General features: G+C 46.3%; 1 protein-coding gene across 16 annotated transcripts in view; it reads left to right on the top strand.

Annotated features, from left to right (window-relative positions):
- The window catches only part of NRXN1 (neurexin 1), a 1,496,060-nt gene that overhangs the window by 637,531 nt on the left and 835,450 nt on the right, over window positions 1–23,079 (top strand). For 10 of the 16 annotated variants that reach the window (XM_060248963.1, XM_060248954.1, XM_060248923.1 and 7 more), the window contains exon 1: window positions 3,419–3,853. The exons of the other annotated variants lie outside the window; for them this stretch is intronic. In XM_060248963.1, the coding sequence (XP_060104946.1) occupies window positions 3,481–3,853 (373 nt within the window). In that variant the 5' untranslated portion in view covers window positions 3,419–3,480. Of the gene's footprint in view, window positions 1–3,418; window positions 3,854–23,079 lie in introns of those variants that run through there. 16 annotated transcript variants of the gene reach the window in all.

Here is a 23,079-nt window from a genome sequence, read left to right as displayed (position 1 = left end):
GATGCTGTTAGACCTATCGGCAGCGTTCGATACGGTCGACCATCGGTTGCTGGCCTGCCGTCTTGCCGATGCGGGGATTCAGGGGTTGGCCTTGCAATGGCTTTCCTCTTTCCTCGACAGTCGGGGACAAAGGGTGGCGATTGGGGACTAACTGTCCCAGAGACACACGCTTGATTGCGGAGTGCCTCAAGGGGCGGTACTCTCCCCGATGTTATTTAACATCTATATGCGCCCCCTTGCCCAGATTGCCCGAGGGTATGGGTTGGGTTGTCATCAGTATGCTGATGACACCCAGCTCTATCTACTTATGGACGGCCGGCCTGCCTGCGCCCCAGAAAATCTGGACCGGGCATTACAGGCAGTGGCTAGGTGGCTTAGGCTGAGCGGGCTGAAGCTGAATCCGGCGAAGACAGAGGTCCTTTTCTTGGGTCGTTGTGGCCCGGGAAGGGAAATCTCCCTGCCAGTTTTTGACGGGGCGCCGTTGACAGCGGCGCACAGGGTCAGAAGTCTGGGGGTACTATTGGAGCCTTCATTGACAATGGAGGCTCAGATAGCAGCCACTGCCAAGTCTGCATTTTTTCATCTTAGGCGGGCGAGGCAGTTGGCCCCTTTCCTGGAGCACAACGACCTAGCAACGGTGATTCATGCCACGGTCACCTCGAGGTTGGACTACTGTAATGCCCTCTACATGGGGCTACCCCTGTGCCGAACCCGGAAACTGCAGTTAGTGCAGAATGCCGCTGCCCGGCTGCTACTAGGGCTCCCAAGATGGGAGCACATTCGGTCGGGGCTTCGGGATCTGCACTGGCTGCCAATAACATTCCGAGTCCGGTACAAGGTGTTGGTCATTACCTTTAAAGCCCTATATGGCCTAGGACCTGCCTACCTTAGGGACCGTCTCTCCCCACACGTTCCCCTGAGAGTACTACGATCGGGCTCACAAAATCTGCTAGTAATCCTCGGGCCAAAGGAGGCCCATCTGAAATCCACCAGGGATCGGGCCTTCTCAGTAACGGCGCCTTACTGGTGGAACCAGCTGCTGGAAGAGGTGAGGGCCCTGCGGGACCTAGGGCAGTTCCGCAGGGCCTGTAAGACAGTCCTCTTCCGGCTGGCCTACAACAACTAACTGACACTGAGAATTTCTGGATGGAATTAGAATGCATTTAACAGACCGCTGGTTTTATGTTTTATGTTTTATTAATTTACTGTTTTAATCCTATTATGTAAATGTTTTTAAGATAAACTTGTGGGACTAGTTGGCTGCTTTGGGGATAAACAGGAATTCTGGGTGGTTAAGAAAGGGGGTATTTTTCAGCTGCTTCATGTTGACAGAGATCTTAAGTATTTAATAAATAGGTTTGGTCCTTTGACATTGTTTAGATCTCATCTGAGGCACTGGCAGAAGTAGTATCGTTTTCATTTGCTTAATTAGGAAGAACTCTAAGGGACGCCAAAGATATGGGGAAGGTACCCTATGCATCCATTCATGGCTCACCAGATCTTTGATGTCTTGGTTTGTAATCCTAATATTGACCCACATGGGAATGGGGGATGAGATTCCACAGGTGAGAGAAAACAGAGCACAGCAGTAGTGCCAGGCTGAGATTTCAGTCAGGATGAAGTTGCCTAAACACTAGTGATTCATTGAGGCTATATATTAGAGATTGTAACCTGCACAATATAGAAGTGTGGTGTTTAAATTTTAGAAATTACCTATACATAGCCCTAATATATACAATGAGACTCTGACATCTTCATTCTAGGTGCAGGGGCAATGCTAAGCTTGCCCTACACAAGAAGGGGGCTATCTAGGGGTCAATTACAATGTTGCAGAAATATTGTCATGTGGCAAGATGCCATACCTGGTTCTCGTCAAGGTCTAGTCTATAGTAATCTACATAGCTAGACTGAATATAGAAAGAGTGGAGTTTTCTAGTTGCCTAAGTCCAGAAGCCTGCCTTCCATCAGAGGTATCACATAACCTTCTCTGGCTTACTGTTGTTAGATAACTTCTTGTTTATATGGCATATCTCCCTTTAGTTCCTTTCTTTCTTTGACCAGAGCTGGGTATTGGCATACAGACCAAGGCTGGTTTCACACTGTGCAATTGATGCAATATTATCTCGTAGGGAAAAAAACCCGCTTGAGTTTGGTCCATTTTTGGGCTGTCAGACAGCAGCCCCTGAAGGGACAGGATCCCAGCAGCGGTCCATGGTTGCCCATTCACACTGCTAGCATGGCTCAACCATGACCCGCTGCAGAAAGGGCCGTTCTTTTAAAAAAGGTCCTCTGTGTATGCGCTCAAGCAGAAAAGCACACAAGCGCTCCAAGATGTGCCAGAAATGGCTTGGCATGATCACACGACTCTTATGCTTATGAGACACCCTGGAGCATTCTGACATCAGCCGATTATGCGACCTACATTCTATTCAGGGGGATGCTACTGGAAAAATCCAGGTAGCTTTTTAATGTGGATAGGAGGCGTCTGGAGATGGGGTGAGAACAGGTGCAGCTCGGTGGGCAGACGTGCTTGTGTGATCATGTGCTTTTAATCTGAATGGGAGGCAGGGCTATGTCAGGCCAAACCTCCTATGTGAAACCACCCTTAGTTTTTACCTACAGTCCCATAGGACCTAACAAAGTGCTCTCACTTAACATTTTATTTATTTACAAAATCCTGCCCTTTTGCCCTTGCAAGGGCTACCAAGTCAGCTAACAATCTAAAACATACATGACAAAATCACATTTTAAAACCCTTAAAATCAACGTCCTCCAAAATACACATCATTAAACAAACAAAGTTTGAGTCCTGTAGCACCTGTAAGACCAACAAAGTTTTATTCAAGGTATAAACTTTCATGTGCATGCAGACAAAAGGCTATACGTTGAATAAAAGTATGTTGTTCTTAATGGTGCCACTGGACTCCAGCTTTGTTTTACTGCTTCAGACTAACACTGTTGCCCACCTGAATCTATCATTAAACCTATGTAATGACGGCACTAATTCGTAAGCTGCTTACTATATGGGTAGGTACAGAATTTCCATATCTCTTGCAGCCACACATTCCCAGCTATAGAAGGCAGATTCTAATGTCTGTGTGTGTGTGTGTGTGTGTGTAAAGTGCTGTCAAGTCACAGCTGATTCATGGTGACCCCCAGCAAGGGGCTTTCAAGGCAATTGAGAAGCAGAGGTATTTTGTTATTGCCTTCCTCTGCAGAGTCCTCCTTGGTGGTCTTCCTTCCAAACACTGACCCTGCTTAGTTCCTAAGATCTGACAATATCAGGCCACCCTGTGCCACCTTCCCTCTCCTGATTCTGATACATGAAGTTTTATCATATTAGTGTATCTAACTACATTCAATTTTGCTTGCATTGCTTAGTCCACTGTGGTAATAAGTGTGTTTTCTCTACAGGTTGTATATAAAAATAATGATGTGAGGCTGGAACTATCTCGGCTTGCCAAACAAGGAGATCCTAAAATGAAGATCCATGGAATTGTAGCATTTAAATGTGAGGATGTAGCAACCTTGGACCCAATCACTTTTGAAACACCAGAGTCTTTTATCTCTTTGCCAAAGTGGAATGCAAAGAAAACAGGATCAATATCATTTGACTTCCGCACTACTGAGCCAAATGGGTTAATCCTTTTCAGTCATGGCAAACCACGACATCAAAAAGATGCCAAACATCCACAAATGGTCAAGGTTGACTTCTTTGCTATTGAAATGCTTGATGGCCACCTCTACCTGCTGCTGGATATGGGATCCGGTACAATTAAAATAAAAGCTTTGCTAAAGAAGGTGAATGATGGAGAGTGGTACCATGTTGACTTTCAAAGGGATGGACGATCTGGTAAGTGTGGGGAGGGGGAAATCTATTCTTCTTTATGTTTTCTGTAAAACCCAAGAGAACTGAGTAATGTCCCCTGCACTAAAAAAAGATGTATCATTTGAGATTGCACATAATTAATGTAGGATATTCATAGAAAACAAAATATTTGTAAAGTACCCATAATAGGACAAACTCCAGATAATCAAGCATTACCCATTTTGCAGATATAACATTTGGGAGAGGTGAAACACTATCCTAAAAAGAGATACACCTTTGTAAGCCCATTGCTTTCAATGGAGTCAGAAGGGTGTAACTGCTTAAGATGGCTCTGTAAAACCAGACCTCGGATTCAGTGGGAGCTCACAGGAGCTCAGCTTCTGAACCTTTCTGAGAGTTCCACCTCCTTGTCCATTGAATAGTAGGTGCAGCTGCATAACAATCCCTGGATGAGCTCCACCACCTGTTTTTCTACAAAATGACCCTCTGTGTAAAACATATGCTCAGCCAGCAACAAGCTGGAGGGCTGGGGGCATGGGGGAGACACCAGTGGTGATGGCATGACATTAATTCCAGGTTTTCTCCATAAGTGATGTAATCCCCCATAATTTTTCATTCCTCTAGGGATTGCTGTAAATTCCATGGTATTAGGGAATTCCTAGAGAAAACTGATGTCACTACTAGGCTTTCTCCAGAAGTGGCATTGTGCTTTCACTGACAGCAGTGACAAAATCTCCCACTGTATCAGTAGCAATTCTGTCCATCCAAAAACATCCAATCTGATTTGCTGGGGATGTTCAGTTGAGCTCTGTTTTCTGTATGTAACAGAGAAGAAGGTATCTGAAGTGAGCAGTTGCTCAGAAAATCTCATCCCCTGCCACAAATTTTGTTAATCTTTGGGGTGCTACTGGATTCTTGCTCTTTTCTTATGCTGCAGACAGATCTAGAAACAAAAAAGATTCATGGTTGCCTAGATCTTATTTTCCTTGTTATTTTATATCTACCAGGAAGACTGAATCATCTTGAATATATCAGGACAGTGTGCCCAATTGAACTGGTTTACTTATTTCAATGCAAAGGATTTCATCACAGAGAATGAGAAAGCTCATTGTGTATCTGGAAATAGTGTTACGGGAAGAGGGATTTCTTTTTCCAAAATTGGGTTTTTCTGATAAAGCCATTGACTCATTAACCTTTTTCTCTTTTAAAAGAGGGATTTCTCAACACACCATTTTGTAACTTGAGCTTTTGCCACTGGTTTATCTTACAGACCACATAATGGTACTCTAGCAGGAAGACAGGGTAGTTTGGGAAGACAATGCTTGCCTCTGAGCATCTACCAAGTGAAATTCTTAAAGTCCACAGAACTCCCTTCCTGCCTCACCTCTCTTTGAATTTATCTTTGATTAAAACAGAATTTATTAGAAACAGGCTCCAGATCCTAAATGTAGAAATAGATTGTTGGATTTCAGGAGGAAATTGGCTAACAGGACTGCCAAGCTTCCAGGTGGGGCAGAGGTACTCCTGCTTTGGGAGTCCCCAACCCGCCAACCCAGTGTGGGCTGGCAGGGGTATCCCCTCCCAACGTTATTGCACCGGTGACGTCATGTGCCAGTACCTCTAGAAGCTCCCAGAAAAACTTTGTGGTTTTCCCAGACGCTCTAGCAATTTGGGAGGAAAACTATGGTACCATAGAGTTTTCCTCCCAGATTGCTAGAGCATCCAGAACCATAAAGTTTTCTTGGAAGCTCTTAAAGCGGCTGGCATGCAACGTCTCTGGTGCGATGATGTCATTTACGAGTGACATCATTGCACTGTGCGTGCTACGCTCATGCAAAAAAAGCCGTGGGGGTTTGGCAACCCTATTGACTAAAGATAATTTAACAGAATTTCTCCTAACACTATCCACAAGCAAAAATAGCCAATAACCGTTTTCCATTGAATACTAGAAATTCTTGTATTGTGTAATGCTTCTCTTGTTCTGTCTCTTTGGAAGTTTTTCCATGCCTCTTCCCTCTCCTGTTCAGCCACACTCCAGCTAAATAAGGAAGTTTATTGTTATCTCCAGGGCAAAGTCTGTTCCAGTCAAGGGATGAGGCCCAATCTAGTAATTACATTTAGTCATGAGTCTGGTTGGGTTTCCTGCATCTGACTTTGATGCTTGAACAGCCAAACACAGTGTTAGGGAACCAAAGTTCCCAAGCAAACCACCATGTAGTTTGGTTCAGGCTCATTGTATGGGAAAAGGAGGGACTTCTGCCTTCTTCCCCACACTGTTTTCCTGGGCTGAAACAGGCTTGGAAAAGGGAGTTCTATTTGCCCTGCAGTATTCAGTGCACATGGAGAAGAAGAAGATGATGGTGGTGATATTGGATTTATATCCCGCCCTCCACTCCAAATCTCAGAGTCTCAGAGCGGCTCACAATCTCCTTTGTCTTCCTCCCCCACAATAGACACCCTGTGAGGTGTGTGGGGCGGAGAGGACTCTCACAGCAGCTGCCCTTTCAAGGACAACCTCTGCCAGAGCTATGGCTGATCCAAGGCCATTCCAGCAGGTGCAAGTGGAGGAGTGGGGAATCCGATTCTCCCAGATAAGAGTCCGCCCACTTAATCACTACACCAAACTGGCTCTCACTAAACCAAATTACAACAGGCCAAACAGGATTACCCTGAGACCATTTTGGTTCAGGAAAACATTATGGGGAGGAAGTCTAAAGACCCTCCTCTAACTAGGGTTGCCAAGTCCAATTTAAGAAATATCTGGGGACTTTGGGGGTGGAGCCAGGAGACTTTGGGGGTGGAGCCAGGAGACATTGGGGCGGAGCCAAGATCAAGGCTGTGACAAGCATCATGAACTCCAAAGGGAGTTCTGGCCATCACATTTAAAGGGACGGCACACCTTTTCAATTCCTTCCTCCCATAGGATGTAATGAAGGATAGGGGCACCTTCTTTTGGGGCTCATAGAATTGGACCCCCTTGTCCAATTGTTTTGAAACTTGGGGGGTATTTGGGGGAGAGGCACTAGATGCTGTACTGAACATTTGGTGCCTCTACCTCAAAAAACAGCCCCCCCCCAGAGCCCCAGATACCCGCGGATCAATTCTCCATTATTTCCTATAGGAATACATCTCCATAGGGAATAATAAAGTTCCCAGCAGACATTTCCCTCCCCTCCCCCCGCTTTCTGACGACCCTGAAGTGGGGGGAGGGCCTCCAAACCAGGGGATCCCCTGCCCCCACCTGGGGATTGGCAACCCTACAGCGGGAGGAGGAGGGCCCAGACCCCCCTCGGGTGACCCCCACCCCCCGGGCAGGGCGAGGAGGGGATACCTTGCTCGCTGGGGATGTAGGTCTCGTCATAGTCTTCCTCCAAGATGAGCTGGTCCCCGATCCGGATGGTGGTGGCGGCAGCGGCAGGACCAGCCATGGCAGCAGCCCGCCCACCAGCGGCTCCCCCCTCGCCCCAAGTGGACCCAGGGGACAGGCAAGGAGCCACCCCCACCTGCCCTCCCTGGGAGCCGCGCTCCCACCCCCCAGGGGGCCAAGCCAGCAGCTGCCGGGTGGCAGGCGAGTGAGCCTCTGCTTGGCGTTGCCCCGGAGACCGAGCAGGAAGGGGAGGCACTTCCGCGCGTGGCCTGGAGTGGCCCTCTCGCTTCTCCCCCCTGAGGCCGCGCTGGAAGGTGGGCGGGCAGCTAAGGCGTCTGAGGAGGAGGCACTTCCCAGCACAGCCTAGAGCGGCACACTCTCCCACCCCCCCCATGCTCCTGGCCCGGGCCGCCCCCCCCCTACTCCACTTCAGAGGTGGCGCAGGCGATGCCGCTGCGCCGCCGCCGCCCCCTTCCCGCCCCATCCCAGCCACGGTAAAGCGGAGAAGGGGCGGCTCGCCACGCTCCTTCGCGCCGTTTCTTCCCCCGCTTCTGTTTTTTGGGGAGCGGGGGAAGAGGCTGGAAAACCTGGGGTCCCCCGCTAGGGCGGGAGGGTTGGGACCCCTACCTCTAACTGAGCTGAATTGGGTCTTAGTACAGCTGGATTTCCTGATTACATTTGGCTCTTCAGACAATTAGAACTGGATTTGAGAAACCTGACCCACCTCATGGCCAAACATAATGTTTTTTGGGGCCTGAGATTTATTAGAACTTGTGTCATGGCCCTTTGAGTTGTGGCCATACCTATCTACTCTGTGAAACTAGAACTTTGGAGGCCATGTACAGACAATACATTTGACTTAAACTTGCTTTTAAGTTATAGCTGGCATTAATTCAGTTTTAATTATGTGTTTTACTGCATTTATTGTTTGTGATTTTAATGTATTATGTGGGAAGCTGCTCCAAGCCATTCATGGGAGGAGCCAGGGAGGCAGGATTAACAGAAATAATAAATAAATAATTCTCACTAGAGGGAGGAGGGGAGGGCTTGAGAGTCAGCAAAAAAAAAAAAGAAGACGTGGTGGTGTGCTAAACTGGAGAAGCACTGTGTCAGAAAACCATCCCATTATGGTGTTGGAAATTATATTCCCATTAAAATTTGTTGTCACAGTACAAGCAAAGGATCTAGACACAAAATTGGCTGGAGAAAAAAATATGGTTCCAGAATATTTCCATTCTCCTGGAACACTAACACCTAGTTCCCATGCCTGCTTGCATTTTATTTATTTATTTATTTCAGTGGATTTCTATTCCGCCCTTTCCCATAAGGGCTCATGGCAGATTCCAATACATCACACAATTAAAACCGATAATACATCCATAGATAAATAAAACAATAGTGGGGAGGCCTTTACTTAACGATCTTACAGCATATTGTTGAATAATACCGTCGCCACGGAAAAACTGTAAGATGTATAACATCAAGATTTTAATATTAATATAATCTTAGAATGCTTTTTAATTACAATGATGATTAATTTTATAAATGTTTGATTTTAATATGTATGTACATATAATGTGTATTGTTTTAATTGTTGAAGTACCTGTGTTGTGAGCTGCCCTGAGCCTGCTTCGGCGGGGAGTGGGGGATACAAATTAAATATTATTATTATTATTACTATTAATTAAACAGTCAACACATTTTAAAATTTAAGACAATTGAGCCAATAGCTCAATTTAAGTACAAATCAAGGCAGCATGGAAAAGGTAGACACCTAACCTAGGTGTCCAAAAATTACAGTTACGTTGACCCGATCTCTTCCAGTCCAGATGATAGTCCTGTTCAGATGGTAGTCAGTATCAGTCAGTATCAGTGTGGGGAGGCCAGTTAGATGGTGTGACTAGTTAAGGACGCCTGCCCACCTCAGCCAAAAGCCTGGTGGAACAGCTCCATTTTACAGGCCCTCTGGAATGGAAGGGTGCGAATCTCCAGAGGAAGCTGATTCCACCATTTATACCAGGCATGGGAACCATCATAGGAATGCTTTATTGAGTGGGGAGAAATATGGCACATTAGGGCTGCCAGCCTCCAGGTGAGATCTCCCACTTTTACAACTGATTTCCAGCCACTCTGCAAAGTAGGGTTGCCAGCCTCAGGGGGTGGGGCTGGAGATCTCCTGTTTTTACAACTGAGCAGGCAGAGATCAGCCCCCCTAGAGAAATTGGCTGTTTTGAAGGGTGAACTCTATAGCATTGTACCATGCTGAGGCCTGTCCCCTCCCCAAAGCCCACCCTCTCCCAGATCCACCCCCCAAAGTCTCCAGGTATTTTCCAACACAGACTGGGTAACGCTATGTATTATATAAGATACTAACAATGTAATTCTAAACAGAATCACATGCTTTTAAGAACACTGAAGTCAATGTGTTTAGAATGGAACACTTCTGTTTTAGATTGCATTGTATTTTTTCTCTCTGTGTATTTCAAGGCTATACTAGACATCACAACAGATATAGGAGTCCTGATTAAAATAGCAGCCTTGGATCTTATCATTTCTCCTTCCCCAGCAATATCTAGTAATTCAGAACATATGACTTGGAGACATAGTGCTCCGAGTTTCTCTTCCCTTGGAACTATCAGCCAGTGAAGCAGAGCAGGAGCAAGGAAACCTGGAGTACAGTAATATCTTGTCACATATTTTGTGTTACTAGACATTAAAGGGCAATACAAGGAGGAGATGTAGTGCTACTATTTTCAGTGGCAGCTGTGCGTCTGATGTAATGTCTAGTTCCAGCCTCGGCCGAATTGATTTGCTGTTGGCAATTAATCCAAACTCTATTAGCTAGTAGAATGTGTTAGTCTATGTTACAATATTTCTCTTGACAATGACAGCAGGATTCCAAGCCAAGTTTCTGCTAAAAGCAAAACAGAATGTAGAGTGATATATAATTATTGCACTACATAATAAGACTGTAACTTATGATATCATGATACTCTGGGAATTTATAATATGAGCACCAGTTTATATGAAATGGGCAGTTCTGTGATGCTTTCTTCCCAACATTATTTTTGTGGTGTTTTTTTACATTAAAAGTTGCTAAGGGCTTGCTTCAGGAGGTCATACATAGGTCTATCCCAGATATGTCAAGCATATGGCCCATCAAGTAACTGGAGGGAAACCAGTCTGAATATGGACTGGATCGCCTATATTAGGGTATTATACCCCCCCCCTGCTGAGGTACCTTCCTTCTCCAAATGCAGGCCTTCCCTCAGATCTCCAGGGGTTGCCCAACCCAGAATTGGCAACCATAAGGGGCAAGGAGGGCTGGTGTGTCTCCAAGCTCTGCTGGGAGGGGGGTAATGGGTCATGGTCAGTGGTAAAATATCTCTATTACCTGGCATCACATTTCATGACATACATATGGCTCAGTCCAGCAAAGTAACATTTATGTCTAATCCAGCTCTTGTAACAAATGAGTTTGACACCTCTGGTCTATCCTTTCCTGCAGTTAGTCTACCCCACAATGGTTAAAGAATCATCCAAGGACTCTGCGAATCATTAGAGGTACATTAGAGGCTCTGTTGTAAGCTGCCCTGAACCCTGCTTACAATCTAAAAAATCAAATATAATAAATAAATACCTTTCTCATTTTTTCCCAGAAAGCCTGCCCAGTGTTTAGTGTTAAAGCATCTGTTTGGCATGCAGAAGGTCCCTGTTTCAATTCCTGTTATCTCCAGTTCAAAGGATCAGGTCATGTGAAAGACCTCCACCTAAGAACCTGGAGACTTGCTGCCAATCTGAGTGGACAACGCTGACTTTGGTAGACCAGTGATCCGAATCAGTAGAAGACAGCTTTATGTGTTCATGTGATAACTGTCTCAGGCTTTCATGAAGCTGCATTTAGGATATTACGGTTGTAAGATTTTTTTTAAAAAACAACTTGAGGCACCCCATCCATACTGAGGAGTACTCAGCCCAAGCACTCCTTCCAATCCAAACACTGTGCTTTGCACTGTGTGGGATTGGTACAGTTGCCAGTTGACTGGGACAGTCCAGTGCTTTCACTGACTGTCCAGATCACTACTGGACACCTGGCAATCTTATTGGAGGCCCAGTTATTATAGGTAATCTCCATGGCCATATGTGAAATGGGAAGGGGACAGTAAGGAATGCAAATGTGTGTGTTTTTTTTAAAAAATCAATGTTATTGTTTGGCACAGTACATTTAAAGAGTTGCTGCTGCTTTCACTAAGATGAGTGGTGCAACTCCTCCCTATTTTCAGGCATGTATGCCATCATCCACTGTCTTGCTGCTCTATTTGTTTCATTGCCCATCAGTACAGATTTTTTGCAGAATACATTACTATGGGATAGAGCAGGAATAGAAATGATCAGTTCTAAGAGTCCCAAGTACTTTACATATTGTATGATCCTAACAAGAACTCTGTGAGGTACTGACAAAAATTGTGGCAGAGTATGAGTTTTCATGAGTCACTGCTCACTTCTTCAGATACTAGTGACTCATGTAAGCTCATACCCTGCCACAAATTTTGTTATTATTTAAGGTGCTACTGGACTCTTACTTTTTTCTGATGCTACAGACAGACTAGCACAGCTACCCATCTTGATTTGTCTGTGAGGTACTGTTACGAAAGTAATTAGTATTGAATCCAAAGATTTGTTCCTGCTACAAACACTTCTGTTGAAGGAAGAGTAAGCAGAAGGGATCATTGGATCCAACCCACCATCTTCATAAGGGGGTGGGTAGTAGAGGCCCAACCCAACCAGTGAGTTGATGGCACAGATGAGAATTGAGCCAGGGACTTCCTGGTTGGTATATTGACCCTTATGCTACATAAGCACCTAGTGTGCTTCACATCCATGAAAGATTATTTATTTATTTATTACTTCACATTTATATCCCGCCCTCTCCGCAAGCAGACTCAGGGCGGCTTACAACATCATAAAAACAATCAATTCAATAAAACATATAAAACCATAATTTACTTATCAATTTTAAAACCATTCTAGCGCTGTTTCAATCCAATATAGGCGGTATTGACTTTCCGACTATGATCGCCAGCATTCTGTAGGATGTCCGGTGGCAGCCCCTTTTCAATCAAACCGCAAAAGCCTGTTTAAACAGTTCGGTCTTACAGGCCCTGCGGAACGCCGTCAAATCCCGCAGGGCCCTTATAGCTTCTGGGAGGGTGTTCCAAAGTTCTGGTGCTGCCACCGAAAAAGCCCTGGATCTTGTTATGCATAGCCTGGCTTCTTTTGGGCCAGGGGCAGACAACAGATTTTTTGTCCCTGATCGCAGTGCTCTCTGGGGGATATATGGGGAAAGGCGGTCCCGTAGATAGGCAGGTCCCTGACCATAGAGGGCTTTAAAGGTTAGTACCAACACCTTAAAGCGAACTCAGAACACAACAGGTAACCAGTGCAGCTCTCTCAGCACTGGCTGAATGTGCTCCCGTCGTGGCAGCCCCATTAACAGCCGTGCCGCAGCGTTCTGCACTAGTTGTAGTCTCCGGGTTAGCATCAGGGGTAGCCCCATGTAGAGAGCATTACAGTGATCTATTCTTGAGGTGACCGTAGCATGGATTACCGTTGCTAAGTCATTGCGCTCCAGGTAAGGGGCCAGCTGCCGCGCTTGCCGAAGATGAAAGAAGGCAGATCTAACGGTGGCTGCCACCTGAGCCTCCATTGTAAGGGAGGACTCAAGGAGCACGCCTAAGCTCTTGACCTTAGGGTGAGGAGAAAGAGATGTCTAGGAGACCTGTCTCTATATAGAAAGACACAATTTGTGGGTTCAATCCAGCCTAGATTTTTCTTCAGCAGAAGGGAACTTTCCTGTTCCCCCTCCCTTTGCAACCAGCTGATCTCACCAAATTACTGCTCTTAGGGGATAGAGGACCCTGAATAATGACATGAGAGTCTGCAGGAGGAACAGGAAACCTGTGGAAATTGCCAATTCCAACTGTAACCCACCTAAGCATTCAGAATCACATCTAGAATGTGCATTACCTACCTGGACTATGGGCTGGATCTCATATATCTGTTGCACTAGTACAGGAAGCAGAGGGAATCTCTTGCTTCAGGGGAAGGCTCCTTCTGTCAGAGAAAAACAGCTCTGCTAGTGTGATGGATTAATGGGATTCAACCCTTTTCCTGGAACCACTGAGACTAGACTACTGCAAAGCACTCTATCTATGTCTCCCCTTGAAGTTATCTTGGAGATTCCAGAAGGTACAGAATATTGCAGCTTGATTATTATCAGGAGCTAAGTGGAACATATATATTACACTGATTTTGCAGTCACTCCATTGACCTATCAGCTACCAGACCCAATTCAAGATACTGACCATCACAAGCAAAGTCCTTCATGGCCTGGGTTCATCATATCTGTCATCCCCTATGCTTTACCATGACAGCTTCTACTCAAGTGAGGCTGGCTTTCTGCAGGTGCCACCCTCCAAATGGACAAAATCAACAACTGCATTCTCAGTTATGGCCCCCACTTTGTGGAATGGTCTGCCTGATGAGGTCAGAAAGGCTCCCATACGCCTTACTTTCTGCAAGTATACCAAACTGAATTGTTCAGAAATACATTTTCATAAAAGTAATAGGACTAGACTATAATTAAATGTTTCAGATATTTATTTAAATATTCCCTTTTGTTTGGCTTGGGATGGAGCAAGACATTATTCTTAGCTTAAGAGTAAAAAATTCTAGCTCAATTATCAGTTATTTTATCCTTAATAAGATATTTATTTATCTATTGATTGATTGATTGGTGAACTGGACATTATCTTAAATGCTAAATAAGATATTCTACAATGTTATATATACCATAATACTTTATACATAGTAGAATTTTGTTATATATGGAATTAATCTACTTGATACTACTTCATCCAACAAAGTTCTGTATAACTTGGAATTTTTAAAATAAATTTATCATATGTTTAAAATTTTTTTCAGAAATATGCTTTGGTAGAGGAACAGGGACTGTGATCTATACTGTATCTAGGATGTAGTCTGTGACTATAAGTAAGATCTGACTATGCAGTTTCTGCAGTTTAACAGGTCACATTAATGCTTTTGCTTTGCTTCTGTTTGAGTTTGGCTCTGTTTTCAGATTTCTGCAAGCCAAACCTCTACTGCATTGTTTATCAGATGCCCTATTTGTATTGATTAAAATTGCCTCGTGCCTCTTGTCTCAGTGAGAAAGGTGGACTATATGTGTGATAAATAAAAAATAAAGCTGAAAAGTGTTAGATATCAGTAACTTTGAGTGTAGAAAAGATATTTAAGAATGAAAGGCTTCAAGGACATCCTCTTGGGAGCCAGTGATTTGCTTTTGTTATGATAATCATTGTTTTTACCTATCTCACAAGATTGCTGGTGTCAAAATGTTTCTCTGCTCTAAAATTACATTTGTAGTGTTCTTTATTTGAACCTCAACATTGTTTTTATTATGATGTGGTATATTTACTTTTCTCTTTCTCTTAGCAAAGTGCTGTAACATGTTAGTATGTACTTTCCTGGAACACTGTTCTTGACTTTTTAAAAGCTTTATTTCACAGCATTTTTCTGTGTACTGCTTCTCTGGTAGCTTTATTTCTGGTACTTTTTCTAGTCCATGTTTCTGGGACAGAACAAAGTTTGGCAATATATCAGGGTCAGTGGGGAGCATAATAGGGTTGCCAACTCCAGCTTGGAAAAATCCTGGAGATCTGAGGGTGGTGCCTGGGTAAGGTAAATTTGGAGCTCAGCAGGAATGTGAAGCCATAGAATCTGCCCTCCAGAAGCTGCCATACCTTCCAGGGAAACTGATCTCTGTAGTCTTGGGATTAGTTATAGTTCCAGGAGAAATACTATTAAGATAGATTTTGTCATCATTAAATAACTTGTTGACAAGTTGGTAAAATGTGGTTTGGATCCTGTTACCATTAGGTGGATCTGTAACTGAGATGAGATGACTGAGCTGGGGCAGTGGCTCGCCCCCTTTTAAAAAAGCCATCTCTGGACCCGGCTGAATTGGCTAATTACCGGCCGATGTCTAACTTGCCATTCATAGGCAAGATTATTGAAAGGGCTGTGGCAGTGCAGCTTCAGAGTTTTTTGGATGATGCATCCGTGCTTAATCCTCATCAATCCGGTTTACGGGATGGAGACGGTTCTGATCGCCCTCACAGATGACCTCCAGAGGCACCTGGACAGAGGTGGCTTGGCAGTGCTGGTGCTGTTAGACCTGTCGGCGTCGTTCGACACAGTCGACCATCAGCTACTGACCTGTCGCCTCGCCAACACTTGGATTCAGGGGTCGGCCTTGAACTGACTTTCCTCCTTCTTCCAGGGTTGGGACAGAGGGTGGCACTAGGAGGCGAACTATCCTGATGACACCCACTTGTATGTGGTGTGCTGCAGGGAGTGGTTCTTTCTCTGATGTCATTTAACATCTACATGCGCTCCCTCACCCAGGTTGCCCAGAGGTATGGGCTGGGCTGTCACCAGTATGCGGATGACACCCAGCTCTATCTGTTGATGGGTGGCCAGCCTGACTCCACCCTGGAAGATCTGTCTGCAGCATTGCATGCTGTGGCGGAGTGGCTCAGGCTGAATAGTCTGAAATTAAATCCAACGAAGATGGAGGTCCTGTATCTGAGTCGCCGCAGTCCGGGACCAGGGGTCCATTTACCAATTTTCGAAGGAGACCAGCTCATGCTGGCGCCCAAGGTTAAAAGCTTGGGGGTGCTCTTGGATCCTTCTTTAACAATGGAGGCCTAGATAGCTGCCACTGCTAAGTCAGCCTTTTACCATCTGCGGATGGTAAAGCAGTTGGTCCCCTTTCTGGAACGCGACAACTTGGCAACAGTGATCCATGTGATGGTCACCTCGAGACTTGATTACTGCAATGCTCTCTACATGGGGCTGCCCTTGTCCCAGATCCGGCGACTTCCGCTAGTGCAGAATGCTGCAGCCAGGCTGTTAATGGGAGTTTCTCCACGGGAACACATGCAGCCTGTGCTGAAAGCTCTGCACTGGCTACTGATAGGGTACCGGATTCGCTTCAAGGTGCTAGTCATAACCTTTAAAGCCTTATATGGCCAGGGTCCAGCATACCTTAGGGACCGCCTTTCCCTGCACATGCCCCAGCAAGCACTTCGGTCAGGGTCTCAAAACCTGTTGACTGTCCCCATCATCAGAGAAGTGAGGCTCAAAACAATGAGAGCCAGGGCCTTTTTCGTTGCTGCCCCTAACTGGTGGAATGAGTTGCTGGAGGAGGTTAGGGCCCTTTTACAGTTCTGCAGGGCCTGCAAAACGGCACTCTTCCACCAGGCATTTACATGATGGTAAAATCTGCAGCAACAGGACTGGCCCATAACAGGACTGGCCCACCAATGGCCTGGCCCATAACAGGACTGGCCCACCAATGGCCTATCTTATCACGCTATGGCAATCCTGAGACCTCTGAGTACAGCTAATGACCAAAATTCAGTCGTTGCCTGAAAATATTATAGTAGCACACGCAAAATGTTTTAACCAACTGTTTTATGTTTTTATTGTTGTTTATTTTACCGGTCACACTAATGTGCTTGTGTCAATCCTCGGTTTGTGAGCCGCCCTGAGCCTGCCTTTGGCAGGGAGGGCAGGATATAAGTAAAATAAATAAATAAAATGACTGGTTGACAGACCGTACCCAAAGAGTGCTTGTGAATGGTTTCTCATCCTCTTGGAGAGGAGTGACAAGTGGAGTGCCTCAAGGATCAGTCCTGGGACCTGTTTTGTTCAACATCTTTATAAATGATTTGGATGAAGGAATAGAGGGAATGCTTATTAAATTTGCAGATGATACTAAATTGGGAGGGGTTGCAAATACAGTAGAAGACAGAAACAGGATACAGGATGACCTTGACAGAATGGAAAACTGGGCTAAAATCAAGAAAATGAATTTTAACAGGGATAAATGTAAAGTTCTGCATTTTGGTAGGAAAAATCCAATGCATAGTTATAGGATGTGGGAGACTTGTCTTAGCAGTAGTATATGTGAAAAGGATCTAGGGGTCTTAGTGGATCATACGCTGAACAGGATCATACGCTGAACAGTGTGATGCGGTAGCTAAAAAGGCAAATGCATTTTGGACTGTATCAACAGAAGTATTGTGTCCAGATCACATGATGTGATAGTATTGCTTTACTCTGCTCTGGTAAGACCTCACCTGGAGTATTGTGTTCAGTTTTGGGCACCACATTTTAAGAAGGATATAGACAAGCTGGAACAGGTCCAGAAGAGGGCAACAAAGATGGTGAGGGGTCTGGAGACCAAGTCCTATGAGGAAAGGAGCTGGGGATGTTTAGCCTGGAGAGGAGGCGGCTCAGAGGTGATATGATCACCATCTTCAAGTACTTGAAGGGCTGTCATATAGAGGATGGTGTGGAATTGTTTTCTGTGGCCCCAGAAGGCAGGACCAGAACCAGTGGGTTGAAATTAAATCAGAAGAGTTTCTGGCTCAACATTAGGAAGAACTTTCTGACCGTTAGAGCGATTCCTCAGTGGAACAGGCTTCCTCGGGAGGTGGTGGAGGTTTTTAAACAGAGGTTTTTAGAGGCTAGATAGCCATCTGACATCAATGAAGATCCTATGAATTTAGGAGGAGGTATTTGTGAGTTTCCTGCATTGTGCAGGGGGTTGGACTAGATGACCCTAGAGGTCCCTTCCAACTCTATGATTCTAAAAGGATTGGTGATCCTGTTAAGAATTTCATACTAAGATCTGGGAGACCTGAGATCAAATCCCCATTCTGCCATGAAGCTAACTGTAACCTGGGCCAGTTACTCTCTCTCAGATTAAACTATCTCACTCAGTTGTTAGATCCAAGTAGGCAGCCATGTTGGTCTGAAGTAGTAGAACAAAATAGGAGTCAATTTCACCTTTAAGACCAACTTAGTTTTATTCAGAACGGAAGCTGATAGGGTTGCCATCTCTGGGTTGGAAAATTCCTTGAGATCTGGGGTTGGAGCCTAGGGAACACAGCATTTGGGGAGGAGAGGGACCTCAGTGGGGTATAATGCCATACAGTCCAGATTCCAAAACAGCTATTCCTTCCCTCCCAGGGGAATGGATCTCTGAATTCTAAAGTTCAATTGTGATTCCAGGAGAGATCCAGGCCACACCTGGAGGTTGGTAACCCTGCTCCTTGGGATCCTCAGTGGAAGGGCAGGATAAGAATGTACTAAATAATACAACAAAATAGGGGCTCATTTACTGAAGCTTATGCTACAATTAATTGATCAGCCTCTATGATGCCAGAAGACTCTTATTATTTTGACTGCAGAATTCTAACATCGCTACCCCCAGGAATTTGCTTGAGTTTGGACTGACCTTGTTTCTTTCAAAAGTAAAATCTATATATTAGCAATGCTCTAGGTTTTTTGTTAGATCTTCTTCGTGGTCTCTGTGCAGTCCCACACATGGGTTTTCCCGTCAGGACGAACCCTACCTCGGAGATTTTAAAAGCTAGCCTAGGCGTTATTTTTGGCGCGCACTCCCTTCCGTCCTGGGGAGCAGGCATCCACTGCGCATGCCTGGAACGGGAGGGAGGCGCCCCACCCAGCCAGTTTCTTTCCAACCGTCGCCCGGGATAGTCTTACCTCGTTGCGCTCCTCTTTTACCTCAGATCCTAGCCTTCGCTTCTTCGTCGTTTCCTCTCTTTTGTTCCATTTTCCTCTTTATACTCTTCATTACTCTTCAAAAAAAAAAAAAAAAAGAAAAAAATATCTTTCCTGCTTTTACCTCAGACCTCCCTTCCCCTACCCCCCCTCCCCCCCCGGGCGTATGGAAGGAAGGGATAGTAGAATAACCTTTAAAAGGTGTTCGCGTTGTAGGGCAAAAATCCCTACATCGGACGGACATTCACTTTGTTTATTTTGCCTGGGAGAAGCCCATAAAGTAGACGCCTGTGCGCATTGCCTTCAATTCGGCAAACAGGCGCGGAAAAACAGGGCCGCTAGACTGAGAAGTCATCTTATGGAGTCTGTGCTTCACCCTGAAATGTCGCAATCCTCTACTACAAGTAAGTCGCCTCCCCTTCTGTCTCCCCAAGGGGACGGCGCAAGGTCGGCAGCTTCAGTGGCCACTGTTCCCAGCAAGCATAAGCCCGGCGATGCCGCGAAAACCGGCGACGGCGCGAAGACGTCACAACAAACGGTCGCGCCTATTAAATTGAAAACTGGGAAGCACACCAAGAAACACAAGCACTCCGAGCCGAAGGGCCTGAAGGATTCGAGAAAACCTACCGACCCGAAGGAACCGAAAAAATCTACCGACCCGAAGGACTCGAAAAAACCTACCGCTCCGAACAAACCTTCGGAACAACACGAGTCTGACATACGTTGTGACCCGTCCACACCCGGATCCGATACCCAGGAAGCGGCCACTCCGCTTACGGACTCACCGCATCAGCAGACGGAGGAAGTTATCCCGGTTCCGTCCCGATCCCCTTCTTTGCAAGGATCCATACCAGACCCTTCGCTGGAGAAGATCCGAGACCCGCTGCAGTGGACTCAACAACACATCAACCCCAGATCGTTCCGCGATATGTCGAATCCCATCCAATATAGACACGATGCTCATCGCTACTTTGATACTCATCGATTCCCAGCCAGATCTCCGAGCATCGAGAGACATCGGTACCATCATACACGTTTCCCGGAGAGATCCCCTAGCAGGGGGAGGGACCGCTATCGCTACAACCCGAGATCTCGGTCTCCATCCATGTCCCCGAGAAGACGCTACTACACCTCGAGGTCTCCATCAATGGATTCCCATCAATGCTGCGGTTACCACCACTCTCGGTACCGTGCAGATCATCACAGGAACCAATCCAAGGAAGCAACTCCCGTCCAACGGAGTAAGCAGCCAACGAAACAGCCATCTCCGACTCCTTCCACTTCGACCTCTAAACCTAAGAACACGAGTCCAACCAGACCGGACCCGCAAGCACCCGAACCTGACAACTCCGATGTCGAATCCGACGCGTCATCGGACTCGATGCAATCGATGTCCTCTCCTGGATCCCCAGCTTCAGATATTGCAAAGCCTGCAGATTTGTCACCATCCGATGGAGCCAAAACATATCTGGACTTGGTTGCAAACATGGCTTCTGCTCTTAATGTAAAGCTGACATCGGACGCGCCCAAGGTCACGGATGTAGTTCACGATTTGGTCCATTCGGACCTACCTGCCGGTTCCTTTCTGCCAATGCTTCCGGTGCATCTAGATGCCATTAAAGAAGCCTGGGACAAGCCGGCATCTATTCCTCCCACGTCAAAGCGCATCGAATCCCTATACAAGATCCAAGCTACGGAGTCGAAGTTTCTTTTCAGTCACCCGGCTCCGAACTCGATGATAGTCCACTCTTCCTCCAAATCGAAGCAGACTCGTCATCCTGTACCCCCGGAGAAGGAGGGCAGGAAATTGGACACACTGGGAAGGAAGATGTATTCCATCTCCACAGCAAACGCCAAAATCAACAATTATTTGGCATATTTTGCTGCTTACTCCCACAATCTGTCCTCCCAACTGGGCACGCTTGTCTCGGCTCTACCAGAACCTGCTCAAAAACAGGCATGCACATTATTACAGGAGCTCAATAGAGTCTCCAAACAACAGATAAATACCATTCGTCACTCCGTGGGATGCACCTCCAAGGCGATGGCTGCCTCCATTGCCTTGAGAAGGCACGCCTGGCTTCGCTCCTCTTCCCTACAACCCGACATTAAATTCAAAATCGAAGATCTCCCTTTCGACGGCCAAGGCCTTTTTAATGCCACGACAGACGACATACTCACCACAGTCGACGACAGCCGCAAACGGGCAAAAAGACTTGGTGTGACCCAACAGCAACAGCAGGGCTACAAAGCCAGACCATGGAAGCCAATGCCATTCAAACGCTCCAGGTCCCCTCGACAATCGGAATACTGGAAGCGTAAGGCTCCACCGTCTAAGCAACCTTTTACCCAGCGGCAGCAAAGACCACAACAACCTAAAAAGACTGCAACTGCATCCAAGCAGTCTCTTTGACTCTCCACCTCTGCCACCTCACAACACTTCCAGACTCCTACCGTTCTACGAGAACTGGAAGTTAATTACCACAGACAAATGGGTCCTGAATATCATTTTAAGAGGTTATTCAATAGAGTTTCATTCTCCCCCTGCAAGACACCACTTTGTTGCAACCCCTCCATCCCCTCCCCTCCAAGAAGAGATCATCACTCTTATGGCCAAGGCGGCCATAGAACCTGTCCCAGATCAGTACCGTCGGACAGGCTTCTACTCCCGGTACTTTCTAGTCCCCAAGAGGGATGGAGGTCAGCGCCCGATTTTGGACCTCAGGGCTCTCAACAAGTTCATCCACCACAGAAAATTCAGGATGGTCACCCTCCAATCCATCTTGCCCCTAATCCCTCAAAATGCTTGGATGGCGCTGGTAGACTTACAGGATGCCTATTTTCACCTAACAATCCATCAAGGCCACAGAAAGTTCCTGAGATTTGCCGTGGGAAACAGACATTATCAGTTTCGAGCGCTTCCGTTCGGACTCTCCACAGCACCCAGGACTTTTACAAAGTGTATGGCGGTGGTCGCTGCATACCTCAGACAGCGCGGAATTGCAACTTACCCATACATAGACGATTGGCTCCTTGTGGGGCCTTCAAGGCCACAACTGGAAAAAGACATTGCTATAACCCTTGCACTCTTAGCAGACCTGGGTCTCCAAGTCAACCAGCAAAAATCGAATTTAATCCCCTCACAGGACATTCAATTCATAGGGGCTCGCCTCTGCACCACGGACCACAGGGCGTACCTCCCAACAGACAGAATAGCCTCTATTCACACACTAGCCACAGAAATCATGCAACAGCCAAAACAGACAGCTTTCACCATTCAACGCATGTTAGGACTCATGGCAGCGACAACGGCGGTTCTACCACATGCAAGACTCCGTATGAGGCCCCTACAAATCTGGTTTGTTCGTGCATATCGTCCCCAACGCCAATCTCAACAAACCCTCCTAACTGTCCCAAACAACATCCTTCCCTCTCTGGGATGGTGGACAGTTCGAAATCATTTGCTGACAGGCATGCCATTCTTAAGACCAAGCCCGTCAGCGGTAGTCACAACAGATGCATCAAGGTGGGGCTGGGGAGCCCATCTAAACACCCTCTCAGTCCAGGGGCAATGGACGCCATACGAACAGTCGCTCCATATCAACTGCCTGGAGCTCTTAGCCGTCCACAGAGCTCTGAAATCATTCCTGCCAACTCTTCACGGCCGTCACGTTCAAATAGCGTCCGACAACGTGGCGACTGTGTTCTATATAAACAGGCAAGGAGGGACTGCATCTACCCGTCTTTGCAAGCGAGCAATGCACCTCTGGCACTGGAGTATCGCGCATCAGATCCATCTCACTGCAGTACATCTCCCCGGTGCCCAGAACACACAAGCGGACACATTGAGCAGGTACCTCATCAACGACCACGAGTGGTCACTCCACAGGCAATACCTTCTACCAGTGTTCCAGAAATTCGGAACACCATCAATAGATGTGTTTGCTGCACCAGACAATGCACAATGTGCTCTCTTTTTTATGAGAGGTCCGCCCTCACCACAATCTGCAGGGGATGCCTTCATTCAGAGATGGACAGGTCCATTACATTTCCTCTTCCCACCGTTTCCACTGATAACACGATCAATACAGAAAATTCAACTGGACAATACAAATTGTATTCTAATCACACCGTGGTGGCCTCGCCAACCATGGTTCACAACGCTCCTTTTCCTATCGGACAATACTTACCATCACTTCCCCCGGGC

This window comes from Heteronotia binoei, chromosome 1, assembly GCF_032191835.1.
Source record: "Heteronotia binoei isolate CCM8104 ecotype False Entrance Well chromosome 1, APGP_CSIRO_Hbin_v1, whole genome shotgun sequence".
NCBI lineage: Eukaryota > Metazoa > Chordata > Lepidosauria > Squamata > Gekkonidae > Heteronotia > Heteronotia binoei.
This window is presented reverse-complemented; position numbering and strand designations above follow the sequence as displayed.